The 17,032-nt window shown below is 40.9% G+C and overlaps 1 protein-coding gene across 4 annotated transcripts in view; it reads left to right on the top strand.

Moving 5' to 3' along the window:
* Positions 1 to 16,595, top strand: part of LOC121062421 (kinesin-like protein KIF2A) — a 118,497-nt gene extending 101,902 nt beyond the window's left edge. For 2 of the 4 annotated variants that reach the window (XM_040542410.1, XM_040542411.1), the window contains exons 17-21: positions 4,053 to 4,166; positions 4,970 to 5,120; positions 6,700 to 6,801; positions 11,720 to 11,855; positions 14,208 to 16,595. In XM_040542410.1, the coding sequence (XP_040398344.1) occupies positions 4,053 to 4,166; positions 4,970 to 5,120; positions 6,700 to 6,801; positions 11,720 to 11,855; positions 14,208 to 14,293 (589 nt within the window). In that variant the 3' untranslated portion in view covers positions 14,294 to 16,595. Of the gene's footprint in view, positions 1 to 4,052; positions 4,167 to 4,969; positions 5,121 to 5,553; positions 5,741 to 6,699; positions 6,802 to 11,719; positions 11,856 to 14,207 lie in introns of those variants that run through there. The other 2 variants (XM_040542412.1, XM_040542414.1) reach the window with 2 other exon arrangements.
* The last annotated feature ends 437 nt before the right edge of the window (positions 16,596 to 17,032 follow it).

Raw genomic sequence — 17,032 nt, 5'->3', positions numbered from 1 at the left:
CTTTTTTTCTCCAGGCTGAACAGACCCAGGTCTCTCAGCCTTTCCTCATAGGGGAGATGCTCCAGGCCCCATATGATTTTTGTGGCCCTTTGCTGGACTCTTTCCAGGAGATCCCTGACTTTTTTGTACCGGGGAGCCCAGAACTGGACACAATACTCCAGGTGAGGCCTGACCAGGGCAGAGTAGAGGGGGAGGATCACCTCCCTTGACCTGCTGGCCATGCTCCTTTTAACGCACGCCAGGATCCCATTGGCCTTCTTGGCCACCAGGGCACACTGCTGGCTCATGGTCAACCTGTTGTCCACCAGGACCCCCAGGTCCTTCTCCGCAGAGCTCCTCTCCAGCAGGTCCTCCCCCAGCCTGTACTGATACATCCGGTTGTTCCTTCCCAGGTGCAGGACTCTACACTTGCTCTTGTTAAACCTCATTTGGTTTCTTCCTGCCCAGCTCTCCAGCCTGTCCAGGTCTTGCTGAATGGCAGCACAGCCTTCTGGCATGTCGGCCACTCTTCCCAGCTTTGTATCATCGGCGTACTTGCTGAGGGTGGACACTATTCTCTCATCAAGGTCGTCGATGAAGATGTTGAACAAGACCGGACCCAGCACCGACCCCTGGGGAACACCGCTAGTCACAGGTCTCCAGCCAGACTCTGCACTGCCGATCACCACCCTCTGAGCTCGGCCAGTCAGCCAGTTCTTAACCCACTTTACCGTCCACTCATCTGTCCCACACTTTCTCAGCTAAATCCCATGCTTTCTCAGCTATCTCGTAGCTCATGCTGGGATAAGCCTTGGGTAGTTATTGATGCTCTTATGATATCTTCCTCTGTCCTCCTGCTCCCATGATCGTCCAGTTTGAGAATAGCCTGCCTTATCGTCTTCTTCCTCCTTTCTTGTCTGAGTAGGAGTTCCTTTCCTTTCCAAATTACCTGACTTTTGCATCCATTGTTTTGTCTTGCATATAGGGGCAACTGATACTGCCACAGGTTTCTTCTCTGTCCCATCCATGGGGCCTGTCACAGGGAATGGCGTGGCTGCAGGGCCCGTTAGATGAGTTGGAGTGGCTGGAGGGCCTGTTGCAGGAGCTGGAGTGTCTGCAGGAAATTGACACAGGGGTTGGGAGTGCCTCCAGGGCCTATCACAGGGGTAAGAGTAGCTGCAGGGCCTGTTGCAGGGGTTGTAGTGGCGTTGATTGTGGCTTGGTAAACATAGGCCAAGTCCCAGCACACTTCAGAGATTTGTGTCTCTTTGGAATTGACAGGGTGATGACACACCTTTTTCAAGCATACTGCCAGTTTTTCAGGATTCTGCACTTGTTCAGGGGTGAATTTCCAAAGCACTGCAGGTGCCCACTGCCCTAACTGCCTGCCCATATCCTCCCACACTCCCTGCCACTCATAACTATCCTGCCTCAAAACAGATCTCTGGATGACATTCTCAAGCAGTTGTTTAACCTTAAACAAAACCTGAAACTCGTTCAAGAGACATAACAATAACAACATGCTGGTTTAAACATCCCAAGGACATTCAAAGTTTTGAAGATCTATCATAAATAGCTTGGAGGAGAAGGGGGAGGTGAAGGAGAAAGGGAGAGTGACAAAGCAGGGAAAAGTGTGTCCCATTGTCCCCCCCATAGATTGGCTCCCCAAGGAGAAAAGGCAGAACGCAATTATTAATGGTTTACGAGAGATGGTTCGCAAAGTACGGAAGTGATGGCAATGCTGAGTGCAACTACCAGATTAGTCTCATGACCAGCAATTTTATCATATCATAAGCCAATGTTACACAGTACAGCAAAATAATAACCTTAAACCGTCCCCCAGAAATGATAAACAGCATGACAGGGAACACATACAGTAAGTAATGTGCTATACAACTCGATTCAGAAAACAGACACAGCAGACCTGAGATCAAAAAAATCAACATTGTGATCAGCAACGAGTAAACTGATCTGATGCTTATATCAATTTTGTTTTAACATACTCTGTTCAGATCTGTCATTATCTCAACTCTTTGAGCCCCACGTTGGGCGCCAAAAGGACTGTTGTGGTTTAACCCGGCAGGTAGCTAAGCACCATACAGCCAGCTAGCCAGGGGGATGTGGGAGAGAATCGGGAGGAAAGAAAAAGTAAAAGCTCGGGCGTTGAGATAAAAACATTTTAATAGGACAGAACAGGAAGAGATAATAATAATAGAGTGTTCCCTCAGTAATTTTGCAGACCAAGTTGGGGGAAAATGTTGATCTGCCAGTATAAAGGCCCTGCAGAGGGACCTGGACAGGTTGGATCGATGGGCAGAGGCCAATGGGATGAGGTTCAACATGGCTAAGTGTCGGGTCCTGAACTTTGGTCACAACTACCCCATGGAATGCTACAGGCTTAGGGCAGACTGGCTGGAAAGCTTTGCAGAGGAAAGGGATCTGGGGGTGTTGGTCGATGCTTGCCTGAACATGCCCAAGTGGTCAAGAAGGCCAACAGCATCCTGGCTTGTATCAGGAATAGTGTAGCCAGCAGGACCAGGGAGGTGATCGTCCCCCTGTACTCTGCTCTGGTGAGGCCGCACCTTGAGTAATGTGTTCAGCTTTGGGCCCCTCACTATAGGAAGGACATTGAGGCCCTGGAGCATGTCCAGAGAAGGGCTACAAAGCTGGTGAAGGGTCTGGAACACAAGTCCTATGAGGAGCGGCTGAGGGAACTGGGGTGGTTTAGTCTGGAGGAGAGGAGGCTCGGGAAACCTTATTGCTCTCTACAACTGCCCGAAAGGACATTGTGGGGAGCTGGGGGTCGGCCTCTTCTCGCAGAGAACTAAGGATAGGACTAGAGGGAATGGCCTCAAGTTGCACCAGGGGAGTTTTAGGTTGGAAATTAGGAGAATTTCTTCTCAGAAAGAGTAGTCAGGCATTGGAATGGGTTGCCCAGGGAGGTGGTGGAGTCGCCATCCCTGGGGGTGTTCAAGGAATGGTTGGACATGGTGCTTAGGGACATGGTTTAGTGAGTAATATCGGTGGTAGGTGGACAATTGGACCAGATGAACTTGGAGGTCTTTTCCAACCTTAATTATTCTATAATTCTATGATTCTATAATGATAATAATAATAATAATAATAGAATATACAAAGCAAGTGATGCACAGTGCAGTTGCTCGCAACCTGCTGACCGATGCCTAGCCCGTCCCTGAGTAGTGGTTCCCGCCCACCCCAGCCAGCCACCCCATATTAATTGCTCAGCATGACATCACATGGTATGGAATATCCCTTTGGCCACTTTGAGTCAGCTGTCCTGGGTCTGTCCCCTCCCAGCTTCTTGTGCACCCTCAGCCTCCTCGCTGGTTGGGCAGTATGAGAAGCTGAAAAGTGTTTGACTTAGTGTAAGCACTGCTCTGCAACAATTAAAACATCAGTGTGTTATCAACCTTATTCTCATCCTAAATCCCAAACACAGCACCCTACCAGCTACTAGGAGGAAAATTAACTCTATGCTAGCCCAAACCAAGATACAGAGTAAATGCCTATCACTGTAAAGTTGTATTGTGTTTTTTGTATTTTCTTTTCTAGGAATATAATATCATTTTCATACTACAGTTAGTTTTTAGGTGCTGAGCACCACTGTGTGTACAGTGTAAGACAGTGGGCAGGATAGAATTTAAATTTTTGTAGCTGTACTGGTTTTATATTTTAAAATCATAGAATCATTTAGGTTGGAAAAGACCTCTAAGATCATCTACTCCAGACTTTAAAAGGGGCAGTTTAATTGAATATTGAATATCGACCAAATTTTATTTACTGCACTAACTAAATTTTAGAATTACTCTTCTGAAAACACTGCTATTGTATTCTCCTGCAGATTAGTAGCACTGTTTTTTTCCAGGTCTGTTAGTGATCTTTATCTCTATTTTCAGAAAGTTTAAGTTGATACTTTTATTTGTGTTTTAATTTAAACATAATTTATTAGGTTTTTAAACTATAAAAGAAGAATGCTTAAGAAAGAGTTGTCATTTTAACTGTGTTTATGAGATCATTTTTTCTTAATTTGATGCTGTATTTTGCTACTGCAGAGTAAAGGAATTTGGAATTAGTCCTTCGGACATTCCCTTCTCACAGGGTAGTGGCAGTCGCCCTGATCTCTCTCCTTCCTATGAGTATGACGACTTTTCTCCTTCAGTCACCAGGTCTACTTTATTCTATACATTAAATCTTTATTTTTAAGTTTTTATTTTAGCTATGCATTTTTTAATCTTTATTTTGAAGTTTTTATTTTAGCTATGTATTTTTACAGACCAACCTTTCACATTATTCCCCTTGTCTTGAATAACGCACTTTTTTTTTATTTATTTTGTTTGGCAGGTGATGGTTCTGCATGATCTACAGTCACCTTCCCAGTACTTTGTTCATCCTCCTTAAACATCTACCCTTTGTATCCAGGCTTGCTATTTTCCTTCATACATTTAAAAAATAAAATAATAAAATAAAATAAAATAAAATGGCGATGTCACCTTTGTATATTTAGTGAACCAAATCTGACAAGTCTGTTTAAGATATTTTTGCCTTTGAAATTATTTTAGTTTAAGGTTATATTCATTATTATTTTTTTAAAACACAGTTGGGTGCACAGAAAAAAGAAAGATGGTCAAGTTTTGGGTGTTGAATGAACTTTTCTATCATATATTATTTACTGTTAAGGAGTTCATGTTGAGGAGATTTTTGTCCTCAGCATTTTAATTAGTAAGAGTTCATTTTAAAAATTACTTTTGTTAGAAAATGGACTTCAATCCATATTTAGTTGAAACTGAATGGTCCATGGTTTTTACAAGTTGGACTAACGTCTTCTTGGCACATTAAATTTGTGAAGGTAGCATCATCATCCATGTTAAATGAATTAAATTGTATATAAATCCATAGAGCTTTATTTTTGGTGGTGGCTACTTTGCACAGGAAGTTATTAATTTGAAAATGAAATATTTTCTGATTGTAGGGTGAAGGAGCTGACAGTTGAGCCTGGTGCTACAGGGGATATCCGTCCCATTATACACCACACTCCCAATCAGATTGATGACTTGGACACGCAATGGAGCCTGGGGATCTCTCCTCAGAGAGATGATCTCAAACTGTTATGTGAACAAAATGTGAGTAGTTTACAGCATTATATGTAAAGAGATGACAATAAATACCATGGTAGAAAAAAAAAGAGTAATGTGTATTTATAGCCTGTTAGCAGTATAATTAAGTAAATACAACATGCATCTTCACCATCTCACTTTATAATTCATTCCCATATAGAATTTAAAAAGAAAAAGGTTTCTTGAAGGGTGAGAGGAGAATATTTTATTTTTCTTTATCTTTCTCACTGATTAGGATTTTTAATGTCTAGAAAGTGTCTGTTCTAGGCGCTTATGTTTTTTAGTATGCATATTTTCCACTACAGCTTCATCTTGCGTTAGGCAGTTAGAAATATCCTGGGAAATTTGTATGTTTTATTTAAAACACTTGTGGTTTTGAGCATTATTTTCCATGCATCCAGCACCCATTTCAAGTGAGTTTGCCTTTCTCTGCATTTAGGAATCTGGCTGCCCATCATTCCTCTTACAGACATCCTGATTTTCATGGAGTGAAACCCCAGTGCCCTGTTTGGGGGAGAACCACACCACGTTCCCAAAATGTCTCCCTGGACTGAACGAGTAGGGAGCTGGGGCTGAAAGGCATCTTCCAAAGGACATTTTTCCCTCATTGTTAATTATCAGCAATTGTCCTGGTTCCTTAAATGTTCGATAGGGATTAAAACTCAGTTTGTGAAAATGCCAATGAAAGATAGAAAAGAAAAATCTATACTATCCTAACGTATTTTTCTCAAGATTCTCTTCCTTCTCAAACACTTCTTTGTGGTTTTTGCTGTATTTCTCTCATTTTAGTAATGGGCTCCAGAACATGCTATGTGATTCCGAGTTTCCCACTGGACAGACAGATATTCTTTCATATCACACTTTTTCATTGTTCATGTGGAATTCAACTAAGCTTTACAATGCATATTTAAAAAGATTTCAAAGACATGGTATAAGGAACCATACTGTCTTGCTAAAAAATGAATTGCAAACTACCTAGTGCTTTCCCCTTTGATTGTTGATTATTGTCTACAGAAGTCCTGTTTGCCCCAGTTTGTAAATCTATGCTGTGCATTCTTCTAATGTATTAATCACTATGTATTTTTTAGATTTTTCACTTTAGGTTTGTTTTTTTTTTCCAAAGTATGACTTTAATTTTGATTTCCTGAAATGTATTGAATGTGTTCTCTTTTCTGAAAATTGTCTGTCTTTTGTAGCATGCACAACAAAGGCCCTGACAGAAAACCCAGTTTTCTGTAGGTGTTAAAACCTACTAAAAATTACCATTATTCCCTTGTTACTTTGTCTTCCCACTATTTTAACTTGTTCTTCTAATGTGGAATATGCTGTTTTCCAGTATTCACAAGATGAGTGGCTGGAAATATTTAATGAATATGAGCTAAATTTAACTATGTTAACATTTTTATTTTTATTGTCCTCGCCCCTCATTTCTGGAGGTTTTCATGTCAGAAGTATAAAATTCTATTTTTGACAAGCTCTGCTTTATGCATATTTCTTTTCATGCTCTGTGATAGGATGGAACATATTCAGTATATTTCTTGTAGCCACAGTTCTTTCCAGACTAACAAGCTTTTATTGTTTTTAGGAAGAGGAAGTTTCTCCACAATTGTTTACTTTTCATGAAGCTGTGTCACAAATGGTAGAAATGGAAGAACAAGTAGTAGAAGACCACAGGGCTGTCTTCCAGGTAAAGGACGGAGCTCTGCTTTGTTTTATCCTAATACAGGAATTCAGATTTTCCCAAGTAAAGCACATATCCTGCATATGATGCAGGATATCATCTGGTCATTCCTCTGCAGTTAGGGTTTTCTAAATTATTTTATTACACTAACCCCATTGTAGCAAACAAATAGGGACAGATGTTTAGATCTCATAACCACTAATCTTTGTCCCCAGGATGAAAGAGAAGCATGTTTTTCTATCATCCAAGAAATCTAGTAAAATTGTCTTTTTTTTTTTTTTCTCACAAGCATTCCTAAATAGACTGTTCACTCTAAGAAAAGTTGCTATTTTCTTTTTACTACTGAGATATTTTCTGTTTTAGTCCTTTTCCAGCATTAGCGACTGTGTTTTTTCTAGTTGCAGGAAGTTCATTCAGATTGGTCTTGAACTTTTCATTTCTATGATTCATTCTATGATTCTATGATTTCATTGTCTAATCTATGCCAATATTCCTATTTCAAAGCTGGAAATTAATAGTAATGTCTCTATCAGAACCATTTCTGTTGACAGTTTGGTCATCTCCCTCTGAGATCCAGAAGAGACAGATATTTTTCTAACTGCCTGTTTGCTTCCTTTTTACAGATACATAAAGATTTTCACTCTAGTCAGGGTCTTTGGAAGGAATACTGCCAATAGTGCAATGCTGGTCAGTGCCATGGATCCTTTTACATTCACAAAACAAATTGTAATAATAAGTATGAATTACTAGTTTTCAGAAGGAAATGTGAGTTGCTTCTGTTCATAACCTAAGAGTCTTTAGGCAGGCCGTCCATTTGGCATGTCTACTGTGAGAGAATAGCAGAACATTAAACCTGTAGGGAATACACAGATCTCCTAATGTAGGCATCAAACTTAATGGAACATTGATGTGTATTCATGTAATACAGTAAGGTACTAAATAAAACATTTTACAACAGATGTAGAGATTTAGTTATGAAACACTAGTCCCGAAGACACAGAAGTGTGAAAGTCTTATGCCATAGCTGTGTCCTAATGCTTGGGACTTCTGGAAAGACAAGTTGCATTAGTTTAAGATGTTATTGCCTCTGTGTGTCCATCTGGCCTTCTGCTGGAGATTACTGCTGCTCACAGCAGTTACTAGAAGGAAATGTGTTTGAGCCTCAGCTCCCTTAGTTCACAGCATGGCTTGTTAGTTTATGCCATGGGTGGAGGTGGGATGCACCAATACAAAATCTACAAGCTGTACCAGGCAGAAGTTGTTTTCTGTCAGCTTTCTTCTGGAAGCTGTTGATTCTGGGATATGAAATATCCTATCCTGACAAAAATGCCTAAAATACACCAATGGAATAAAGTGTGCTCTGGACATGTCTGTCTTCCTGTGATTCTTGAATGCATAAGTTTACATTAGATGAGATGAATCCTGTCCCAATGTGAGCTCCATCTGTGCGAAAAAGCATACATGGGGTTTGGATGATGCTTTCGATATTACTTGGGCTACTGAGCGCAGAGGGGAAGAGCTAATTTTAGTATTTCAGGCCCAGCATGCCTAGAACTGTCAGCTGCTTTCTCTTTTAAAATGAAAGCATTTCAAATGAGATCAGTTCTCCTGATCTTAGCTTTGCATGGTTCTGTAAGCTTTAAGCTCTTGGTTGCATTCTTTGCTGCGAGACTATTTTTTTGAATTCCTCTTTTTTGGTAATATTTGGAATGCAAAGGTGCCCAAGAGCTGGTTTAACCAACCTTTACAATACTCTTGTCTATGTGGGGAGTTAGCACATGCAATAGAGAGCTTAAAATAGCTCTTCTTCTTCTCTCAAAACTGGTTTTGAGTATGGACAGAATTATCTTTGCTCCATGACTGTAATAACAACACCGTGATTGTAGTCAGTGGAAACCATCCTGTACTTAAAACTGAAGCCTGACTTTAGAACCACATAATGTTATGTTTGCTGATATGGCTGTTATAATTAAGAAACTATGTAGAAAACACAACTTTGCTGAATTGGGAATAAGGATTCATTTTAGGATTGAAATCTGTTATAATGAGGTGACTAGACAGTATAGAAATGTGGTCATCTTGAGAAAAGGAGTAATTCAGCTCTTTGTCTTGAAACTAGTACCTTTGCTAATGTATTTCATAGAATCATAGAATGGTTTGGGTTTGTGGTAGTTTTACCCTACTGGGCAGCCAAACTCCACCACAACTGCTCTCTCATTCCTCCTCAGAAGAAGAGGGGGGGGGTGGGAGAAGAAAGTATGCTGGAAAGAAAAAAAAAGGCTCACAGGTTAAGATAATGATAATTTAATTAAAGGGAAAAGGAAGAGGGAAAACAAACAAGCAAAGGCTGCGTGGAAGCACAGAAGGAAAGAAAAAATGTATTTTCTACTTCCCATCAATGAGTGATATTCGGCTACGTCCCAGGAAGCAGGGCCTCAACATGCGTAGCAGTTGTTTGGGAGCAATTGCTCTGCTCAGCAATAGAAAAAACATTGGTGTGATACCAGTGCTGTTCTAGCTACAAGTGCAGAGCACAACACTGTATGGGTCGCTACAGGGACAGTTAACTCCATCCCAGCCAGACCCAGCACAACCTCCACTCCTTATTCCATAACATTTGTGTCACGCTCAGGTTCCACATACTTTAGTATATTGGTATTCTTATCACCACTGTTCCCTGTCCTTTAACAGATATATATAGGTACTTCTTTCCATTCTGTAGGCCTCTCCCAAAATGTCCATAAGAACTGTTGATGATTTAGGCTTCATCTGCCAAAGTGATCACACAGAACAGTCAGAGTAGGATTTCTGGACGCCAATGCCAGCTTAGCTCAAGTCGTTGCTGCACTTGCCCAGTTCCTTGCGAAGCTGACCTGCCGTTGGTTCTGCAGTGTCTTCCTACAGCACAGGAAGAGGAGGAGGTACCATTCCTGATATCGTCCACGAACTGACTTCCAGAGGAGGAAAAAGAGAGAGTGTAGTTGTTAATATTCTCCAAGAGATAGTTCTCAAAGGACAGAGATGACAGTAATGCAGGGCCCGAATACCAGATTAGGCTCAAGGCCAGTGCTTTACAGAACAGCAAACTGAAAAAAAACAGACACAGGCTTTAACAAACTCTCCAATCTGCTATAGAGTAAAAGGGAGAACATGGCAGATCACATAAAACAGGATGACATAGAAAAATATTAACAGCAATCCAGACAGCATTGTGACTAGCAACTGTAAACTAAATTCTAATTGCAACTTCCCTCTAAAGCACTCTGATCAAATCTATTGTTATCTCAACCCTTCAAGCCCCATGTTGGGCACCACAAACAACTGTGGTGGTTTTACTCAGCTGGGCAGCTGAGCTCCACCACAACTGCTCTCTCACTCCCCCTCCTCAAAGGGAAAGGGGGAGAAAATACAATGGAAAGTGCTCAAGGGTTGAGATAAGGACAGGGAGATCACTCAACAATTATTGTCACGGGTAAAACAGACTCAGAGTAGGGAAATTAATATAATTTATTACCTATTACTAACAAACTAGGGCAATGAGAAACTCAAAAAAAATAAAAATACCTCCCCCCCCCCCTCCACCCTCTTCCACCTCCTCCCTCCGAGTGCCACAGGGGAACAGGGAGTGGGGGTTGCAGTTAGTCTGTAACACTTTGTCTCCGCTGCTCCTTCATGGTCACTCTCTTCCCCTTCTCCAAGGTGGAGCCCCTCCCACACGATACAGTCCCTGCCGAACTGATCCTACATGGGTTTCCCATAGGCAGCAGCTCTTCAAGAACTGCTCCAATATGGGTCTATACCACGGGGTCTATCCGTCAGGAGCAAACTGCTCCAACATGGGTCCCCCATGGGTGGCAGCTCCTGCCAGATCACCTGCTCCTGCATGGGTTCCTCTCCACAGGTCAAGCCCGAAGTCTGTTCAGGCAGGGGTTCTCCACAGGCTGCAGCCTTCTTCAGGTCAGATCCACCTGCTCCACCATGGGCTCCTCCACAGGCTGCAGGACGGAGATCTACTCCTCCGTGGTACACCATGGGCTGCAGGGGGACAACCTGCTCCACCATGGTCCTTTCCACAGGCTGCAGGGGAACTTCTGCTCCTGTGCCTGGAGCACTTCCTCCCCCTCCTTTTTCACTGACCTTGGTGTCTGCAGGGCTGTTTCTCACTCCTCTCTCTGTCCCAGCTGCTTTTGCGCAGCAGTTTTTTTCCCCTTTCTTAAATATGTGCTCACAGACACAACCACCATTGCTTATTGGCTTGACTCCGGCCGGCGGCAGGTCCCTTTAGAGCAGGCTGAAACTGGCCCTTATCTAACATGGGGCAGCTTCTGGACTCTTCTCACAGAGGTCACCCCTGCAGCACCTCTGCTACCAAAATCTTGCCATATAAACCCAATATACCCACCTTTTATTGCTGAGTGTGATATCATATGGTATGGAATATCCCTTTGGTTGGTTTAGGTCAGCTGCCCTGGTGATGTCCCCTCCCCCTCTTCTTGCCCACCCCCAGCCTGCTGGCTTTTCGAGGGGGGGGGGGGGGATTGGAGGGAGTCTTGATGCTGTGCCAGTATTGCTCAGCAATAGACACAACACCGGAGTGATACCAGTGCTGTTCTAGCTACGAGTGCAGAGCACAGCATTGCATGGGCTGCTGCAGGGAAAGTTAACTCCATCCCAACCAGTCCCAGTACAGGGTTTGAAGGGATCTCAAAGACCTTATAATTCCAACCCCCCTGCCAAGGCCAGGGACACCATCCACTAGACCAGGTTGCTCAAAGCCCCATCCAACCTGGCCTTAAACACTTCCAGGGCTGAGGCATCCACAGCTTCTCTGGGCAACCCGTTCCAGTGCCTCACCACCATCAAAGAATTTCTTCTTATTTACTTGTTTTTGTTTTTTGTTTGTTTGTTTTTAATTTTTATCTAGGAATCTATTAGATGGCTGGAAGATGAAAAAGCCCTTCTTGAGATGACAGAAGAAGTAGACTATGATGTGGATTCTTATGCTACACAACTTGAAGCAATTCTAGAGCAGAAAATTGATATTCTGACCGAACTTAGAGGTAGATTGCTTTTAATCAATTTTGTGTGCGTTATTAGCAGTTCATAGAGTGTGCTTATATTTTGGGATTTTTTTTTTCCTCTTATGCTGTCCTTTAATGCCCTGTTGAAGTAATGCTTATTCTGCTGCCAAGAGCAAGTTCACATCTGTATTCTGTTCATCCTAGTTTAAAAGACTCCAGGAAGTAGGAACTTGTTCCTCCAACTTTCCTTTTCTTTTCCTTTGTTCCAAAATGATAAAGGGAAAAGAAAAAAGAAAAAAAAGAAAAGCCAAAAGAACTGTACGGAAAAAAAAAAAAAGGTAATGCAATGAGGAAAAATTAGTTGCAACTCCCACCTCCTGCTCTGTTGCACTCTGTGGTGTAGCAGGGAGCCTGCTGTCATTTTTTTTTTAATCTGTGCTTAAGAGTTGTATCAAGCTCTGAGTAGCTTGTTTGTTAGTGTACTTTTTTCTTCAGCAGCCTTTCTGTCTGAATTTTACCAGCCTCTCTTTGTTAAAAAAAAAAAAAATGCAGTTAATTAGTGCCCATTCCACTTGTCATCTAAAATCATCTTGTCAGCTTGATACCTCATGGAGATTTATTTTTCATTTTAGATTCTGTATCTCTTTGCACTCCAGCAGGCATGTTACACTGGTGAAAATTCAAGGATTTTTTTTGTTGTTGTTGTTTTGCTGGGTTTTTTTTGTTTTTTTTTTTCTTTTTCTTTTGTTTTTTGGATCCATATTAGAAAATTCCTTAGAAGATAAAATCTTAGATTTTTCTCAGTCTGAGTATCTACTGTAGGTTATAAGAACACATTAAGCAAATCAAATGTGACCTGCTCAGCAAAGAATTGGTTGTATGTTCCTTTGCTTCTTACAAACTAAATGATGGCTTCCTCTTCAGGAAGAGACAATTTGAGACACCAGCAGTGAGAAAACACAGTTTAGGTGATTCTCTGTTCTTCTAAAGCTTATTAGATACCTCTTTTGAAACAAGACACTGGAGGTAAAGGTTATCTAAGAGATCCTTGTGTCTTTACAGGCAGGATGATGCTTGTATAGCTTTACAGAAGGGAAGTCAAAGATTCTCCCAGTAACTTCTGTGTTCTGCTGGTGGCACATAACGGTCACTGCATATTTCATTTTTTTTCCCCTTTCACTTTGGAACTAATTTCTTCACGCTGTCATTATGTTTTCCTTCATCTTCTTGGACCTATCACAGGAGAGTGGGGGGAAGAGGCATAGAAATATGAAGGAATGCCATGCTTCCTTTCTCAGGTTTCTCCCTCTCTCCTGATAGCTATGATTAATTTTTTTAAATGATGTGTTTATCCATTTACAGTGAAAAACTTCAAAAATATAATCACAAATGCATTCATAGGAAAATCATAGAATCATAGAATAACCTGAGTTGGAAGGGACCCACAAGGATCATTGAGTCCCAACTCCTGGCTCCAGAAAGGACCGCCCAAAAATCAAACCGTATGTCTGACAGTGTTGTATAACGCTTCTTGAACTCCAGCAGGCTTGGTGCCGTGACCACTTCCCTGGGGAGCCTGTTCCAGTGCCCAACCACCCTCTTAGTGAAGAACCTTTTCCTAATATCCAACCTGAACCTCCCCTGTCACAGCTTCATGCCATCCCCTCGGATCCTATTGCTGGTCACCAGAGAGAAGAGATCAGCGCCTGCCTCTCTCTTCCCCTCATGAGGAAGCTGTAGGCTGCCATGAAGTCTCCCCTCAGTCTCCTCTTCTTTAGGCTGAACAATCCAAGTGACTTTAGCCACTCCTCATACGTCTTCCCCTGTAGACCCTTCACCATCTTCATAGCCCTCCTTTGGACTCTAATAGTTTTATGTTTTTCTTGTATTGTGGCACCCAAAACTGCACACAGGACTCAAGGTGAGGCTGCACCAGTGTAGTGCAGATAGGGGAGCACAAAATAGGGGAGAATGTTGCTGATCATACACTAAGATACAATTTTGTCTGCTTTTAAGAATGGTTCGGAAGCTGCTGGGAAGGAAAAGGAAGTATGCTGTGTGTATCTTCCTGTACTCTGTAAGTTAGAAGCAGAATTTAAGCACAAACAGGTTACATACTGGGAGTGCAATTGTGTAGTTTCCAAATCTATCCTGCCTAGAGACAGGGGTAGCATCTAAGAAGGGACTAAGGTGCTAAACAACTTGTTTGTATGGTGAGTACTGAATTTAAGCTTATCTTAATTCTCTTGGAGTTTCTTGTAGCTTCAACTGTTTTTGTGGAGGAATTTTCTTTGTTGTGCATTAGGGCAGGGTTGTGGAGTTCAGGGCTTAGTTTCAAGATCTTTGTTGGGTACAAGCACATCAGTACTCATTCTCTCTTTTTCATTAAAGATAAAGTGAAATCTTTCCGAGCAGCTCTACAAGAGGAGGAACAGGCCAGTAAACAGATCAACCCGAAAAGACCACGTGCCCTTTGAAATGGGCCTTTGCTGCTAAAGGAATCCACAAACCCTTACTGCTGTAGCACACATTTGTTACAAAACCCAGTGGCTGTAAGAACTCAACTACTTGAAAGTGTGAAAACATTAGAAATGTCTGTGGAAATGTCCTGTTTCTTATTCACCTGAATTACATTTTTGGTTTTGTGTGAAATGCTCCTATGATGTCTACAAAATGCTTCTAGACCAGACAGTACAACCATGCAGGGTTCAGATCCATGAAGCACTTTGTTTAAAATATTTCATTTATTCAAATTGTGAATTTTATGTTTGGAAATATTTGCCAAGTTTTTAATAATGAAGTAGAACTGTGGCCATTAAAAAGTCACAATATTTCCTTTTAACTGTGTTCAGTTTTGTTACAAAGACCAGCTATGCAGTTTTAAATTGTGTTTGCGTGCATGCACACCTCACTCGTCGTTGTATATAATTTCTCTTCTACAGACAGCTGTGCTTACCTCTTCCCATTCTGTGCCTTGATGAAGGCTACTTAACCCTAAACATCCTCTTTCTGAAGCACAGCCTTAATAAACAGCATTCCTTAGTCAATATTAATTACTTTTAGTCTGTGTACATTTTTAATGTGTTTTGAGACTTTTTTTTTTGGTAGCTAGATCATTCATTTCACAGGATGTGCCACATCATTTGAACAGGAACTGCAAGAGCTGTTAGAGTGGACAAACAGCTGGACTTTCCATCCTCCTTGTAAAAAATCTGGAATCTAGATTTATTTGAATACCATAAAGAATAGTTATGCAATTCAAACATTTTTCTCAAGGAAAAAAAGAATCAAAAAACAAAAATATAAATTAGTTGATGTATAAAAAAAGTAATGTTTAAGTACTGAGGAGAGTTGTAACAGGATAATGCTGGTATGTAGTATGTGGTATGGGATGATAATGCTGTCAGAAAAAAGGTACAATCTGAGCTCTGTATATGGATAGGATAACTGTCAAAGTTCAAGGATCCAGCTAAAGAAATACATATTGGCTTTTCACCTACTGTTAAAATTTGGCTTTTGATCCATGACAGACTTACATGTACATTAACTGTAGTTTGCAGGCAGTTTGAGTAGCTCTATTGCTTTAAATAAAAAAAAAAAAGTAGTTAATACCTATATTTCCCTTTATATACAGTGCCAACAGCTGAAAAGAGGGGTGAAATTGCATCATTTGAGGATTTGCATATCTCTACCTAGTGCTAGTTGAAATCTCTCAAGTATCAAGTACCTGAATTCTCACAAAGAATGCGTATCAGCACTTTTTAGTTGGTGTCACTCAAGTTACTTTTGCAAATCAATATCCAAAAGATTGACCTTTCATGTAAGAACTTCTTGTCAAATGAAGAGTTATAGACCTCTCTAGGAGTTTTCCCTGTTTCCAGGAGTCTTCCTATCGGCAGACTTTCACTTGGAACTGTTTAAACATTACTTGTGGAATACAAACCTTGTTCATTTGAGCCAGGCTGGGAGGGAAATAAAGGGAATGCAATGAAAAACAAGATAAATGAGCCAGGAATTCTCATAGTGTTTAATGTTTTCATCTCCTATAAGAAGGTAGGCTATAAGAAGTTCTTGTCGCATCATGGTTAAAAATCAAAAAAACAATCCTCCTGTATGTAAACATGAAAAGTGAAACAACAATGTAGATTTTACATAATGTGTTGAATAAATTAAGCTATTAACTGAATTACAGATGAGAATTTACTTCTATGAAAGGTCTGTTCTGCTTTGGGAAGGGGTACACTTTGTAAACACATGCAAGTTGTTGCACTACTAAAAAGGCCTCCGATTTCAGAATGAGTATTTACTTCTGGAAATGACCATTCTGTGCAAATTTGTGAGGTAGGAAGATGTTCCCCAGATCCCTGTCCTGACTTTTGTTTTGCAGCAGATCTCAAAGAAACATCATGGCTTGTCAGGTACCAGATGGAAGTCAAAATTATGTCTAGAGGCTGTTAAGAGACTACCTTTGTGATAGAGCCTGCTGTAAAGATTAGATTGACACTGAGACTGAAGCAGTGAGAATTAAGACAGATAAACAATTGATATGGCTGGTTACAGCACTTGAATTCCTGTAACCCATTGCTCTGATGGGCTGACATTATTTGGATAGTACTCCGAGAAGCATATACTGTTTTGTGCGCTGTAAAACAAAAACATTTATAAAGAGCATGATGCAAAGCTCCTACATTTGTTCCTTCTGTGTTGGTCTGTGCGTATTGCTGTGGCTACTTAACCATCACTCAAATTGTTTTGATAGGCAGTGAAGCAGCACTAGAGTTGTTAAATTCCTCTTTCAGGATGCCTGCAAATTCAAGTACATGTTTCTGAATCATTGACTTTTAACATATTGACATTGGACTTGTATAAAATTAAGTTGAATTTTGGAAAAGGATTCAGTAACGTTTCTTCTCTACTTATTGTGGTCTTATCGAAAAAGAGATGCCACCCATGAAACAGATGACTTATGTTTGTTAATACAGAGTTATGCCTTTACCCCTGAATGATGCTACAAAGTTAATAATTACTGTTTTCATGAATCATAAGACAAATCAAAGTAGATTTTTCTTTTGATGGCTGTGATACAAAGTTAACACAAATTTCATTGGGAAAATTCTGCCTTGTCCTTAATAAAAAATATATAACTGTGGTGGCTTTAGCATCCTGGGCAAGTAAACTACACCATAGCTGCTCTCTCACTCCCCCTCTTCAGAGGA

The sequence above is a fragment of the Cygnus olor genome, chromosome W, assembly GCF_009769625.2.
Source record: "Cygnus olor isolate bCygOlo1 chromosome W, bCygOlo1.pri.v2, whole genome shotgun sequence".
Classification (NCBI taxonomy): Eukaryota; Metazoa; Chordata; class Aves; order Anseriformes; family Anatidae; genus Cygnus; species Cygnus olor.
Note: the sequence above shows the minus strand (reverse complement) of the source record. Positions and strands in the feature narration are given on the sequence as shown.